Source organism: Myxocyprinus asiaticus, chromosome 12, assembly GCF_019703515.2.
Source record: "Myxocyprinus asiaticus isolate MX2 ecotype Aquarium Trade chromosome 12, UBuf_Myxa_2, whole genome shotgun sequence".
Lineage (NCBI taxonomy): Eukaryota > Metazoa > Chordata > Actinopteri > Cypriniformes > Catostomidae > Myxocyprinus > Myxocyprinus asiaticus.
The window spans coordinates 18,357,747-18,371,659 of NC_059355.1; the positions used below are offsets into that span (position 1 = coordinate 18,357,747).

At 37.5% G+C, this 13,913-nt stretch overlaps 1 protein-coding gene across 3 annotated transcripts in view; it reads left to right on the forward strand.

The window, feature by feature from the left end:
* The window catches only part of acox1 (acyl-CoA oxidase 1, palmitoyl), a 49,304-nt gene extending 38,216 nt beyond the window's left edge, over positions 1-11,088 (forward strand). For all 3 annotated transcript variants that reach the window (XM_051712061.1, XM_051712060.1, XM_051712062.1), the window contains 3 exons: positions 6,553-6,696; positions 9,803-10,009; positions 10,224-11,088. In XM_051712061.1, the coding sequence (XP_051568021.1) occupies positions 6,553-6,696; positions 9,803-10,009; positions 10,224-10,274 (402 nt within the window). In that variant the 3' untranslated portion in view covers positions 10,275-11,088. The remainder of the gene's footprint in view (positions 1-6,552; positions 6,697-9,802; positions 10,010-10,223) is intronic.
* Positions 11,089-13,913: the final 2,825 nt, after the last annotated feature.

A 13,913-nucleotide genomic window follows, 5' to 3' on the forward strand; every position in this document is an offset into this window, starting at 1 on the left:
GGTGTGGTTTTCCAGAAAGGGGCGGGGTTACTCCAAAAGGGAGCGACACCTCCACAGATTGTTAGGGAAAGGGTTAGGTAAGGGGCTCCCTATCTTTGCTGGTCAAGTCAAGTCATTTTTATTTGTATAGCGCCTTTCATAACACACATCGTTTCAAAGCAGCTTTACAGACAATCATGCATTAAAAGAAAATGAAACCATAATATCTATAAAGTCATCAGTGTGTAGTTTGATTAAATACGATTATGAAGTGTGTATAAAAATAAGTAATTAATAATTGTATTTAGAAACCCAGTGAGCAAGCCGAAGGCGACTGTGGCAAGGGACACAAAACTCCATAAGATGTTGGTTAATGGAGGAAAATGGTGGTGAAGAATAAATTAGGTGTATGCCTGGCTAAATAGATGAGTCTTTAGTCTAGACTTAAACTCAGTGAGTGTGTCTGCGTCCCAAACAGTGTTAGGGAGACTATTCCATAGTTTAGGAGTGAAATAGGAAAAGGATTTACCTCCTTTTGTGGATTTTGCTGGTGATTTAGAGCTCTGTCTGCAGCTATAACCTTCTAGGTTTTCTTGTCTTTTTCATTGTCTGTGCACATCATCGCCGCATGCACCAGCAATTGACTCTACTAAAATAGAGTCAGTTGCATTTGTATTCGCTCACGGTCAGAAGAATATACTCACAAAGGCAACGCAATCAACCAGGCACGAGGTGATCCGGAACACGCAAAAACTAAGTATACCTGGGCCTTTATGAAACTGCTGGATGCCGTGAACTACATGTTGTTCCTCCACAATATTTACTGTATAATAAAAGATGTGCACTTCTGAATGCAGAGCTAATTGCCTTGTGACTTCAAGTGCTCCAGTTACTTGAAGCGCATCACCTGTGTCCAAGAGGCGCAAAAGCGCATTGAGGCGCGTCACTCAGCATCTGGGATGTACATAAGCAGTTTTGAGCCGCTCTGTATTGAAGCTTTTCGTGTTTCTTACTTTTCTTTCTTTAATAGTTTTGTGGGATAAGAAGTAACAGTGCTGTGAAAAAGTATTTGCCCCCTTCCTGATTTCTTCTATTTTTGTGTATTTTTCATACAAATTGTTTTAGATCTTCAAACGAGATATAACAAAACATAGGCAACCTGAGTAAACACAAAATACAGTTTTCAAATATATATATATATATATATATATATATATATATATATATATATATATAATTTTTTTTTCTTTTTTTTTTTATTGAAGCAAAAAAATTATCCAACACCTATATCCCCCATGTGAAAAATTAACTGCCCCCTTAGGGTGTTTTCACACTTGGTCCGTTTCAGGGGTCTGAGCACGGTTTGTGGAATTTTTGGCCCATATGTGGACACGCCAAATGATCTCATACCCGTTAAAAGCGAACCGAGCCGAGACCATCTTGAGAGGTGGTCTGAGTACAGTTTGCTTGCAGCCTTTGGTTCGGTTCACTAATAACTTGCATTGTGAACAAAAAGCGCTTTGGGCTCACTTGATTTTCCCAGTTGCGTAACGCCAAACATGTTTGGCCCTGACAGGTTCCAGTACTCAGGAAATGGCAACGCTAGCACGGGAGAGACGCGACGCGTCGCTTGCTTTGTTTCTATAGATATGACAGAGGGAGAAGCATATAAAACTATTGTAAACTGCACACGAAACGAACTCAAAGGACTTTCTTTAGTGTTCTGTACAAATGAAGATTCAAGAGTTTAACCGGACGCCTTGAAACCACATGAAAGTTAAGAAATTACGATATTTATTGTATTCTATGAATGGAAGTAACCCGAGGCTGTCAGTAGATTAAACGTAAATTGTGATTAATTTTATTGTTTGTCGTTAATAAGACTAATGTACCATGATTGAATGTTAAATTTTGCCTTTAAATCCAGTATTTTTTTAATATAAAAAGTAGTACTGTCAGTGTTACCGCTTTAACACATGCGATTAATTTAAAATGTTTAATGCGTAAATTTTTCTTAATCGCGATTAAGGCATGTACAGATTTGACATTAGATTCTGACATATTATTCAGCTCCGTGTGAGTTGTAAACACCGTTAGAGGGCGGGGCCATTACTCTCACATACACACCAAAAACAAACACACAACAGTGAGTCCGTGCCGATGATCAAGTGCTGGAGAAAGAACCTCTTCTAAAACTAATGCTGAAGGGACTTTGTGGGACTTCACTGAAGTCTTTCACGCGTCTTTTGTAAGTCAGCATTTTACCAAATAAGCATGTAAATTCTTACAAGTCTGCTGTGCTGCTAGTTTTTCTCCCTGTTGACACTCAAATTTCACATAATTTCAACTTTTTACCCATTGCCGCTGAGCTTTAGAAGTGTCAGCTTATGATCACCAGACAGTTCAGATGAATTATCTTTATAATGGAAGTGCTACCGCTAAAAGCAGAACAAGACGTGCTTTTCATATGGAGTTCAACGCTGCGCTTGATGCCCTGACATGAATCATGTGCATTCCATTTCTAAAGAGAAAAAACAGACTGCCGACTGATTAATATTATATGAAAGTTTAAAGCGCATTGCAGTGAGTACTAGTTCTTTCAATCAGTCAACATCCCACTTAGACTTTGGGAAAAGTTTAATGTTACTCGAATTGGAGCTATTTTAGTGAATTTCTGTCTTTATACTGTGGAGTTTGGAAAATGTTAATAAAGCATTTTTGTTACATACTGTATTGTTTTGTTCTGTTGTGTTGTTCTTTATAAAGTACAAATAAATGCATTATGACAGGAAATAAGTATATATAGAGTAAAATTTTACTACTTTTAAAATCTGAGATTAATTGCGATTAACTGTGGAAAAATTATGAGATTAATTGTGGTTACAAATTTTAATCTACTGACAGCCCTAATAAAAATACAACGCATTCAGTTCTGTTGCATTTCTTTTCTCTTTTAATGAATAAAAAATATGTAATAATACAGAATTACTTAACATTGATGCCAAAGATCAATAAATGAATTTTATTGTATATAGACACCTGTTTTTATGCAGCTTATTCATTTTGAGATCATTAAACATGTTTATATTATCTTATAAGTTAATATGTTGAGCTTTTTGTACTCTTAACATTAAATATAGCCCTAATAATAATGATTATAATAAATACTATATTTTTTGAAGTAGGTTCAGTCCCACAAATGACACAGAGTGTGAATGCAACTGCATTCAAAAAGTGGACAAAAAAGAGATCTGAGCCCACTTACAAGGTCTCAGACAGTGTGAACGCAAAGAGAACTGGATCCTTTTTCACTCAGTCCACTTTTTGGTCACTTAAAGAGGTCTGAGTTTGGTTCTTTTAAAGAGGACTGTAGTGTGAAAACAACCTTAAACTTAATAGCTGGTTGTGCCACCTTTAGCTGGAACAACTGCAACCAAATGCTTCCAGTAACTGGAGATCAATGTTTCACAACACTGTGGTGGAATTTTGGCCCACTTTTCTTTGCAGAACTGTTTAGTTCAGCCACATTGGAGGGTTTTCAAGTATTAACTGCCCATTTAAGGTCAATCGGGTTCAAGTCAGGACTTTGACTAGGCCACTCCAAAACTTAAATTTAGCTTATTTTGAGACATTCAGAGGTGGACTTACTCCTATGCTTTGGATCATTGTCTTGCTGCATAATCCAGTTGCACTTGAGTTTCAGCTCACAGACTGATGACCGGACGTTCTCCTTTAGGATTTTCTGGTAGAGAGCAGAATTCATGTTTCCCTTAATTATTGCAAGTCACCCTGGCCCTGAAGCAGCAAAGCATCCTCACACCATCACACTACCATCACCATGCTTGAGCATAGGTATGATGTTCTTTTTGTGGAATTCTGTGTTTGATTTACTCCAGATGTTACAGGACTCCTGTCTTCCAAACAGTTCCACTTTCGACTCATCAGTCCACAAAATATTCTCCCAAAAATTTTAGGATCATCAAGGTGTGTTTTGGCAAAATTCAGAGGAGCCTTGATGTTCTTGTGGGTTAGCAGTGGTTTTCGCCTCACTACTCTTCCATGGATGGCATTTTTGGCCAGTGTCTTTCTGTTAATGGAGTCATGAACAATGACCTTTATTGATGTGAGAGAGGCCTGTAGTTCCTTGGATGTTGTCCTTGGCTTTTTTTGTGACTTCCTGGATGAGTCGTCACTGTGCTCTTGGAGGAATTTTGGAAGGTCGGTCACTTCTGGGAAGGTTCACTACTGTGCCAAGTTTTCTCCATTTGGAGATAATGGCTCCCACTGTGGTTCTTTGGAGTCCCAGAGCCTTTGAAATAGCTTTGTAACCCTTCCTAGACTGATGTATTTCAGTCACCTTTTTCCTCATAATTTCTGGAATTTCTTTCAACTTTGGCATAGTGTGTTACTGGGTGAGAACTTTTAGCAGAATTCATGCTGCTGAAAAAGTTATATTTAGGTGTTTATTGATTGAACAGGGCTGGGAATAATCTGGCCTGGGTGTGCTTAGTCCATCTGAACCCCATTATGAATGCAGTTTCCTAGATTTGGGGATTTAGTAACTAAGGGGCAAATACTTTTTCACACAGGCCCAGTTGATATTGGATATCTTTTTTGCTTCAGTAAATAACATTATCTTTTAAAAACTGGATTTTGTGTTTACTCAGATTGCCTTTGTTTTATGTTAGATTTTGTTAGAACAACTTAGTATGAGATATACACAAAAACAGAAGAAATCAGTATGGGGGCAAATACTTTTTCACAGCACTGTATAGTTATTTAGCCTCTTTTATTGTTGAATATCTGTTAGTTACCTTGTTAAATGGCTGTGCTTATCATCCATATATCCCTATGAAACACTGATTGGGTAACAGACATAATGGAGCCTTATTCATGGGTTCCTTAACACTCATTAGACAACTAATAGCTCAGACAATGCACCGAATGGTCAGTTAGTAGTTATAAATTGGTAGTTTTGCACATCCCTACCTTTTACCTGCAAATTCTGTTTTATAGGGTGAAACAAGTGTCATTTCAGACACAACTGTTCTTCAATACACATTTCTTTCTGAGAAAAAGGAGTTAACTCAGCTTAATATATCAAAACATCAAATCACAATACTTACAAAATCAGAATTCTTAAAAAAAAATCGCAATACATATAAATCAACAAGTAAATATTTGGCAATTCTGTGGTAATTCCCAGCCTTACCGATTCATAAATTTAGTTCACGAAGTGACACGAGTGTGTCAGTACATTCAGTTTGTTCACAAACGAGATGTCTCGTTCAGACTGAAATGACCGAATGGTTCAGTGAAGAGGTGTATTGTTCCCTGGGTCAAACCAGTGAAATGCTCCTTCACAGCCCACACTCTAAAGCTATTGGCTTGCGCTACAGTCAGTCTTTTAAAGCAGGACAATGCAGCACAAATGGAATTTGCATGTCTACAATGTACGAAGACACTTTAAAATTAGAGTTTAAAACCTTAATCGTTTTTGCCTAAATATCATACACTGTGCACAAAGGACAACATTTCCATTTGTAGTTCATGTAATTTTAACTGTATGGTCTTCAGACATTTTTACAAATTCATATATTGGGATTATGTTTTGTGCATACCTATATACTTGTCTTCGCATATCGATAAACTTATGCATTTCTCCCCTTTCCTTATCGAACGCAATTACTCAAATGCTACACTGAACAAACGACATGCCCCCTCTAGTTCAGTCAGTCAGCAGATCCTCGTTCACGAACGAGATGACTTGAGTGATTCATTCATTTTGTTTGTGAACGAGTTTACCAGTGCACTCAGTTTGTTTAAGAATGCAACGTCTCATCTCGTTCAGACTCAAATGACCCACTTGATTATTCAGTTCGTTCAGCTGGTGTAACCATTGATATGCTCCTTCACAGCCTGCATTCAAATACTATTGGCTCATGATATAGTCAGTCGTTAAAGTCAAGAAAAACCACCAAAGCAGTCTCACGCTTCAAACTACAGCTCATTGGCTTCAAAAGGTAGAGACTTCAATAAACGATAAATATGAGTCAGTGTATGGAGGTGAACAAGAACGTTTTCACGAACGAAATAATGCAGATCAGTTTGAGCAGGCTGCAGTGGAGTGTCGCGCAACTAAGCATGACTGCTTTGCGTTGCTTGCGCTGTGCGGTTGAGCAGATGACATACAGTGTCTTTTAATATTAGTTGCTTTTTGCTTTCAGAACAATAGCCTACTTGGTGTTAATAAATGATTACCAGTGAGATTATCAACCTGGCATACATGGTCCACACACACAAGATGGTCACTCTCAAATCAACAAAATTCAAGCACTCAGTATTTTTTTACCTCACTAATGTTTTACTCCTAAAGAAATTATCAGTAATTTTGATGTTAAACAGATGTTAACTGTTCTAATTGACCACTCACATGAGATGAAGAATCATATCAGTAACCTTATACAAGCTGTTTTATTCTGCATGGAGAGGGTTTATCTGTCAGCAGTAAATAAATGATTGTAGTTTGGAGCTGTGTGTTTTGACCAGAATTCCTCTTCACTCTCTCCACAGGCCCATTGTCACTATGTGGTGGTGAAGTTGTTTGCTTCTAAACTGAGTGAGATCGGGGATACGTCCATCCACTCTGTGCTCAACACTTTGGCTCTGCTTTATGCCCTTCACGGAGTTCAACAGAACTCTGGAGACTTCTTGCAGGTTACACCATATAAGACACATTCAGTTTAAAAATGTTGCTTAAAACAAAATATTCTTGGAAGAGAATAAACAGGTAATAATTAGACTACTGGCTGCATTTAATAGGATGTAGTTTGTTCACACAAAAATTTAAGTTGTGTCATTATTTATTCACCCTCACCTCCCAAATATGTATGACTTTTTCTTCTGTGGAAAACAAGTCTTCACATGTCTTAAAATCCATAAAATCAGTATGAATAGTGACTCTGGGCTGTCAAGCTCCATGAATGACAAAAACACCATGAAACCACAGTAAAAGTAGTAGATACGACACTATTTTCCAAGTCTTCTGAAGCCATACTTGACTTCATGAAGCTTTGTGTGATGAACAGACTGAAAATGTTGTTATTCACTCTCAAATCAAATCATCTAATTAACTCCTGTATACAGTGCACAATTCAAAGATTTATTTAGTTAGTTAGTTAGTTATTGGTCTCTGTGGAGAAATTTACCATGGACATTAAGGTTGCTATTACATACAAAAACAGGATAACATACTCGACATATATTCAGATCTCTTGCTGTTACTTATAAACACACAATAACATAAACAACATATACCACCAACATCCTTACAACACAAAACAGCCTACAATACCATAATCAACATATACCCTCAGAACCTCAATCCTTGCAGTACTTCTACCATTCTTTATTCAACTGGCTAGTTGCATAAGACCCCATGTTTGATTTCTGGTTTAGTGAGTGTGCACATAGCCTCTTCTGGTTTTGTTGGGCACAGGCCAAGAGACAGCTGAAAATGGCATTTTATATGAGATGTTTATCATCACAAAGAAGACACATGAGGCCAGTCTCATAAACAGTGTGTTTATTTAAGGCTTTTGTCATCCATAGCCACGCCGTACATTCTGTAACAGTTGAACCACATTTGAAACAGTGGTGAACCCTTCAGCCCACAGTCTCTCCCGTGTGCACACCCACATACACAAAACATTCAGGAACAACTCTTAATGAAGGACATTACAACCCAGTCAAATGCATAACACAACAAATGTCTCTTAACAGTTAGAATAAAACGATAAACAACATTTCAACATGTTACAGTAAGAATGCAGCTACATCGAATAATAACCATAGAAATAAACATCAGAAACAACAGTAGCTTATCTAGTTTCTGTGAACATGAATAAATAATGCTAGGCTTGGATACAGATTCAGTAAGATATTCAATTTTAAGTTGGATGTACAACTGCAGGGTAAATAATGTCATAGAAATCCTCTGCTGGACAACCAACAAGTTTTATAAAGTTGCAATGTCTGTTAACGCCTTACTTATGACTACACATATGCAACTTTAGTTACTTTTTGACAACACTTTACAATAAAGTTCAATTCGTAAACATTAGTTAATGCATTTTAATGCATGAACTATCAATAAATATATTTTTACAGCATTAATCTAAGTTAATGTTTTATTGAAATATACTATTGTTCATTGTTAATTACTGTTCGTTCATAGTGTATTGCCTCATGTTAATGTATCCAATTTGAAATGTTAAAAATGTATTGTAAATGTATATGAACATTAATCAAGAATAATAAATGCTGTAAAAGTATTATTCATTATTATTTATATTGCATGCTGTATATAGAACTTATTGTAAACCCACAATTTTAACATTATTTACTTCATACCATTGGTCAGCTCCTTGCTTCTGGCAGAGGCATGCAACAATTTAAGAAGGATGTTATCGGGGGTCTGGGTAGCTCAGTGAGTATTGACGCTGGCTACCACACCTGGAGTCGCGAGTTCAAATCCAGGGTGTGCTGAGTGACTCCAGCCAGGTCTCTTAAGCAACCAAATTGGCCCGGTTGCTAGGGAGGGTAGAGTCACATGGGGTAACCTCTTTGTGGTCGCGATTAGTGGTTTCGTGGTAAGTTGTGCGTAGATCGCGGAGAGTAGCATGAGCCTCCACATGTGGAGTCTCCATGGTGTCATGCACAACGAGCCACGTGATAAGATAAGCGGATTGACTGTCTTAGAAGCAGAGGCAACTGAGACTTGTCCTCCGCCACCCGGATTGAGGTGAGTAACCGCGCCACCACAAGGACCTACTAAGTAGTGGGAATTGGGCATTCCAAATTGGGAGAAATTTTAAATGGGAGAAGCTTCTTGCTGATTGACCACTTTCCTCTCTTTCTTTACTTGTAAACACGCTCATGCTGGTTTTAGTCAAGTCTCTTCTCACAGCAACAATAAAGCCCTGATCGCACCTTGTGATGTTATTCAGTATGCACATACTCATATGGCGAAAGCTCACAGGCTCCATCTTGTGCACCTAGCCACAACAGCTTTGTCGATAATGGCACCATGGGTAACTTGTATCTGCTTGTCTTACACTGTGGTAACTGATACCTTCTTCCTAGATTCATTAGGTCATACTCTTTGTGCAAGACATGATCTAGATCAGACACAATTTTCTTACCCTGTCAAAACTTTGACAAACATATCCTGCAAAGAGGTAGGGAGCGATGTGCCTATAACCTTCTCTACTCTTTTTATTAATCATGCAAATATGGCAACACATCAATAACATCAAACCTCAAACGTCATGACATAAGAACCAATGAGGTTTAATGTTATTGATGTGCCGCCATATTTGATTTGGGTGCTATATACATGAGGTGATCAGTGATTTGATTTGAGAGTGAATAACGACTTAGATTTCGGTCTGTTCGTAAACACGTCTAAATTCTCATTAAAGTTGCCTATCTAGGAGTAACCTTAGAGCTCCATTCTAGAATCTTTGCTGTGAAGTCACTTCTGTCTCATTTACATCATTGTGAAATATTACATCACTCTGAAATCAATAGAAATCTATTTCACCACCTGCTAAAAACTTGCATGATGTTAGTAACCATGAGCAGGGCCCTAACTCATGATTTACAGGGGTGCCTCTGCCCCACAGATATGCAGTTCAGCATTGGACATGGAGGCGGCTGTTTCTATACCAGCACTTTGCAATGCTTGATAAATACAGGCTGCTTGTTTAGCATATGTGTTCTAGGAACAGCTGTTCCTGATTCTGTTTTTCTTCTTTGTTAGGCTGGTCTACTAAGTGTTCCCCAGCTGGCTCAGATCTCTCAGAGGCTGAAGGGTCTTCTCTCAGAATTAAGGCCCAATGCAGTGTCTCTGGTTGATGCCTTTGACTACCGTGATGAGATGCTGAATTCTGCTCTGGGGCGATATGATGGCAACGTCTATGAGCACATGTTTGAATGGGCCAAGAGATCTCCTCTCAACCATACAGAGGTGAGGAGTCAGCTAGGTCAGGATATGTGTTAAGTCTTACTTTAGAAGTAAATCTAATATCTGTTATTTTCCTGTGTATGTGTAATAATTTGCAAATTGTGTTTTGTCAGTTAAAACACACTGTAATATGTACTAATAGATGGTACGTAGGTCTTCTTGGTTCACACTTTGGCAAGGAATTTTAATAAACCTTACTTATATTTATCTCTTCAAGGTGCATGAGTCCTACCACAAGTACTTGAAGCCCCTACAGTCCAAATTGTAAGCAGTCAGTGCATTTATGGCTGAAAGCAAAGTGCTGGTTCAAGAAAACTAAAACTGTTAACCCTATCTGGAGATCAGCTTATCTCTCAACATGTGGGTTTCCTGGGCTTCTAGAAGAGTCCCCATGAAGAGATGCTGCTGTCAGAGAAGAGATTGTTTTTTTTCTTCAATATATTTGTGATGATTTCAGTCTGCAATTTAATTATTTAGACCAGTATGTCATGATTGCCTTTTCTAGGCACTTAAAATTAATGATAATTTAATGTGTATCCACTTTCAATACTTTATGTAATTGTATAGATTCCTACCTGCTCGCAAAATATTAGCTCAGTTTGCGTTTGTCTCTCCAAAGGATGATGTTAAAATAAATATACCCCTGATGCTTTACAATCAAACAAGTTGAATTAGAGGGGTATATGCTAAAATCCTCACTCACTAAACGTGAATTTAAAAGCACTGTGTGGATAACCTGAGACTTTAAAATGATTATTGACTGAAGAATGAACAATTTGAGGGTCAGACATACACAGCCTCTAAAATTATGCCTTAACCACACCCTCAAACAGTAATATTTTAATTTTAGCCTTTTTCACTCTGACTATGAACCAAGTATTAGTACAGTTAGTACACTGATTTACACTTAGGTGTATTCTGATCTCTGACTTTTCTTATTTCAACTTTACATTAATAAAAGTAAATTTACCTTTAGAGTGCTGTTTAAATAGCCAAGTACCTTTAAAATATGCTTGTTGGTATTGTAAATTTTAGTTTCTAATTGAACTTAAATAAAAACTCATTTAAATTTGTGTAAATAATTGTTTTATTTTTCAGTTCAATTCAAATGTTTTGCCATTTGGCAAAAGGATTTGCAAATTTTACAAAGAATAAAACTTAAACAGATGAGACAAATAATAAAATGAGTACATAAAAAAAACATGATATACAAACTTGTAATGTAGAATTATATGTGCTGTAAGTGCTTTAATTTTATTTTAATTTATACAACAACATAACAAAATATAGAGTGGAAATGGAGACCTAATTTGTGACCTTAAATAGATAATATTGCTTAATATTTCTATAATTATTTGCCAGCTGAATGGGGTTTAGTCTCATGGATGCATAAAGTTGATGTGATTTTGAATATTTCAGTCTGAGGAGGAGGTTGATGATGATTTTTTTTTTCTGAAAATACAGCTGATTAACCCACAGGAATAGGTCAGGGAAATAAGAGTAAAGCAGAGTTACGGTGCAAGTAGGAGAAATGTTATCTTCTCTTCTGTTTGCGACATTGACTGCAACCACGGTGGTGTTTGTAGGAAGCTTCTCTTCCCTGGGGAATCCAAAATCTTTTATGCAGCTCAGCAATAATACTGCTTGGGCGGAAGCATCAACGGTCATAGTCCTGGAAGATCTGTTTCTAGATGGCAAGATGACAGTCGAGCACCACTTTATTGAGGTGGTCACATCTACAGTCACCCCTCACATGTATTGACTGGGCTTCTGTGTCTAATTCAGGTGCAAGGGTAAGAAGTCTGCCGGCTGGGTTTGCCTGCCAATATAAGTGTTAACTCTACAGATAAATTCTCTCTGTGTATTTGTGTAAAGAAAGCAAAGTCTACATTTCTGTAATCATCTGCTATTGGGTTGTCTGAAGCAGAGGGGTAGGCCTCTGAGGTCATGGTATATTTTTCTGCAAAGCCTGAACTGGGTATGAATGCTGGGTATGAAATGCCAAGCTCCATCTGGTAAAATGAATTTGGGCGAGTAACTCAAGACAGACATTTTAAACTTATTATTGACAAGTTTCCTGGGTTGATCTACCTTTGATGGAAGTTGGCCATTTGGCAGCATTGCTAGGCTCTGTCCCATCCTCCGTTCCAAAGATGGCGAGATCCTTGTTCATGCCTTCATCACCTCACGCCCTAATTACTGTAAAGCTCTCTTCCCGGTCTCCCAAAGAAATTACTCCACAAACTCCAATATTTTCAAATCTCTGCAGCCAGGATCCTCACATATTCCAAAACGTTTTCTCACATTACCCCTATTCTCCATACCCTTCACTGGCTACCTGTCTCTTATCTAATACAATATTAAATTCTCATCACCTTCAAAGCTCTTCATGGTCTTTCTCCCCAGTACATCACTGACTTCCATCGTTACTCCCCGGTTCACACACTCAGGTCGCCTGGCTCTGGTTCACTGGTTACTCCCCATTTTAAACTGACATCACTTGGTGGCAAGGCATTTAGAGTCCCCAAATTATGGAACCCTCTACCACAATCCCTCCGTGACTTCTCCACCATCTCTGACTTCACCTTTTCATAACCTGTCTTTCTGATCTGTAACTTAATTTATCTTTGTTCTCACCTGTATCTTAATTTATTTTGTTTGTTTTCTTTTTTAATTGTAAAGAGACCTTGACTTGGCAAAAGGCGTTATATAAAATAAACATGATAATTATAAACTTTGGAGGCTCTGCTTTCTTTAATAGAGGGTCACATCCAAGCAGAGCAGTTTTAATAAAGAAGTTTCCAATAAAACTACAGTATGCACAAAACATCTGGAATGGTACTTATATTAAATCAAAGCCAGTGGAACAAATTAGTTTAGGGTGATTGGTTATTTTTGTGGAAACTGATACAGTCTAAAGGTAACTGTGAACTGGACACGGCCTGTACATTAAATTAATAAAAATCATGTGGCTTTATTTAACAGCCAACTACCATTGAAAGTATGTAGAAGTTCAGAATTCACAGATTCTTATGGAAAACAATAGCTATGTTCCAAAACATAGGGAATGCCTTGCTGTCTACTGCCTACCACCTAGGCAGCAGCCTCCTAAAGCAGCTAACTGACTCATAATTGACTGATCTGAAAGCAACTCCGCAAGCTATACAAATAGCAGTCCGCACATAGAGTGCACAAGTGACTCGACTCACAATTGATTCCAAGTCTGATAGTAGCACATTTTTTTTAAATTAACAATGTGATACTCTTACAAACAAAAAATACACATACTGGGTCAAATAATCATTGTTATAATTAGACTGAGTAAAAAATGTTATCAGTACTTTTTACTTTTTCGATATCATCATATTTACAATCAGGGTTAGGGTTTAGCCCCCTTTATCACTGAGCTTGTTGCAAAGCCTTCTGCGAAGGATACTGTACATGCCAAATTGAGGCATTTTAGATAGGCTGTACCTTTTGCAACAAACTTTGCATCATGAGTTCGCCTTAAAATGCAGCTCACTAGGTTTTGGAACAGAGAAGTGTTGCGGTGATGACTGAAGAGATGGGCACACCTCTAGACTACGGGTTTTTAAACCTCTTGATGCCAAGGACCCCTAAATATGATGATCACCTTGCGAGGGACCCCCTCCCTAAAATATAAAGGCAGCTATTTATTTTCTTGAATAAAGACCCATTTTTACTGTGCAAGAAAAACAAGTGACAGACATGTTGTTTGCAAAATTAAATAATTAACAAGAATATTGTCATTGTACTAAAGCCAAAATATATCAAGTATATTGAAAATATTTACTTTGTATTGTAAGTTGACTGTGTATCTTTTTTCTAAACATAGCCTATAAGAGAAATGCTACATGTATAAAAAGGGAAATCTTTTAAAGTAAAC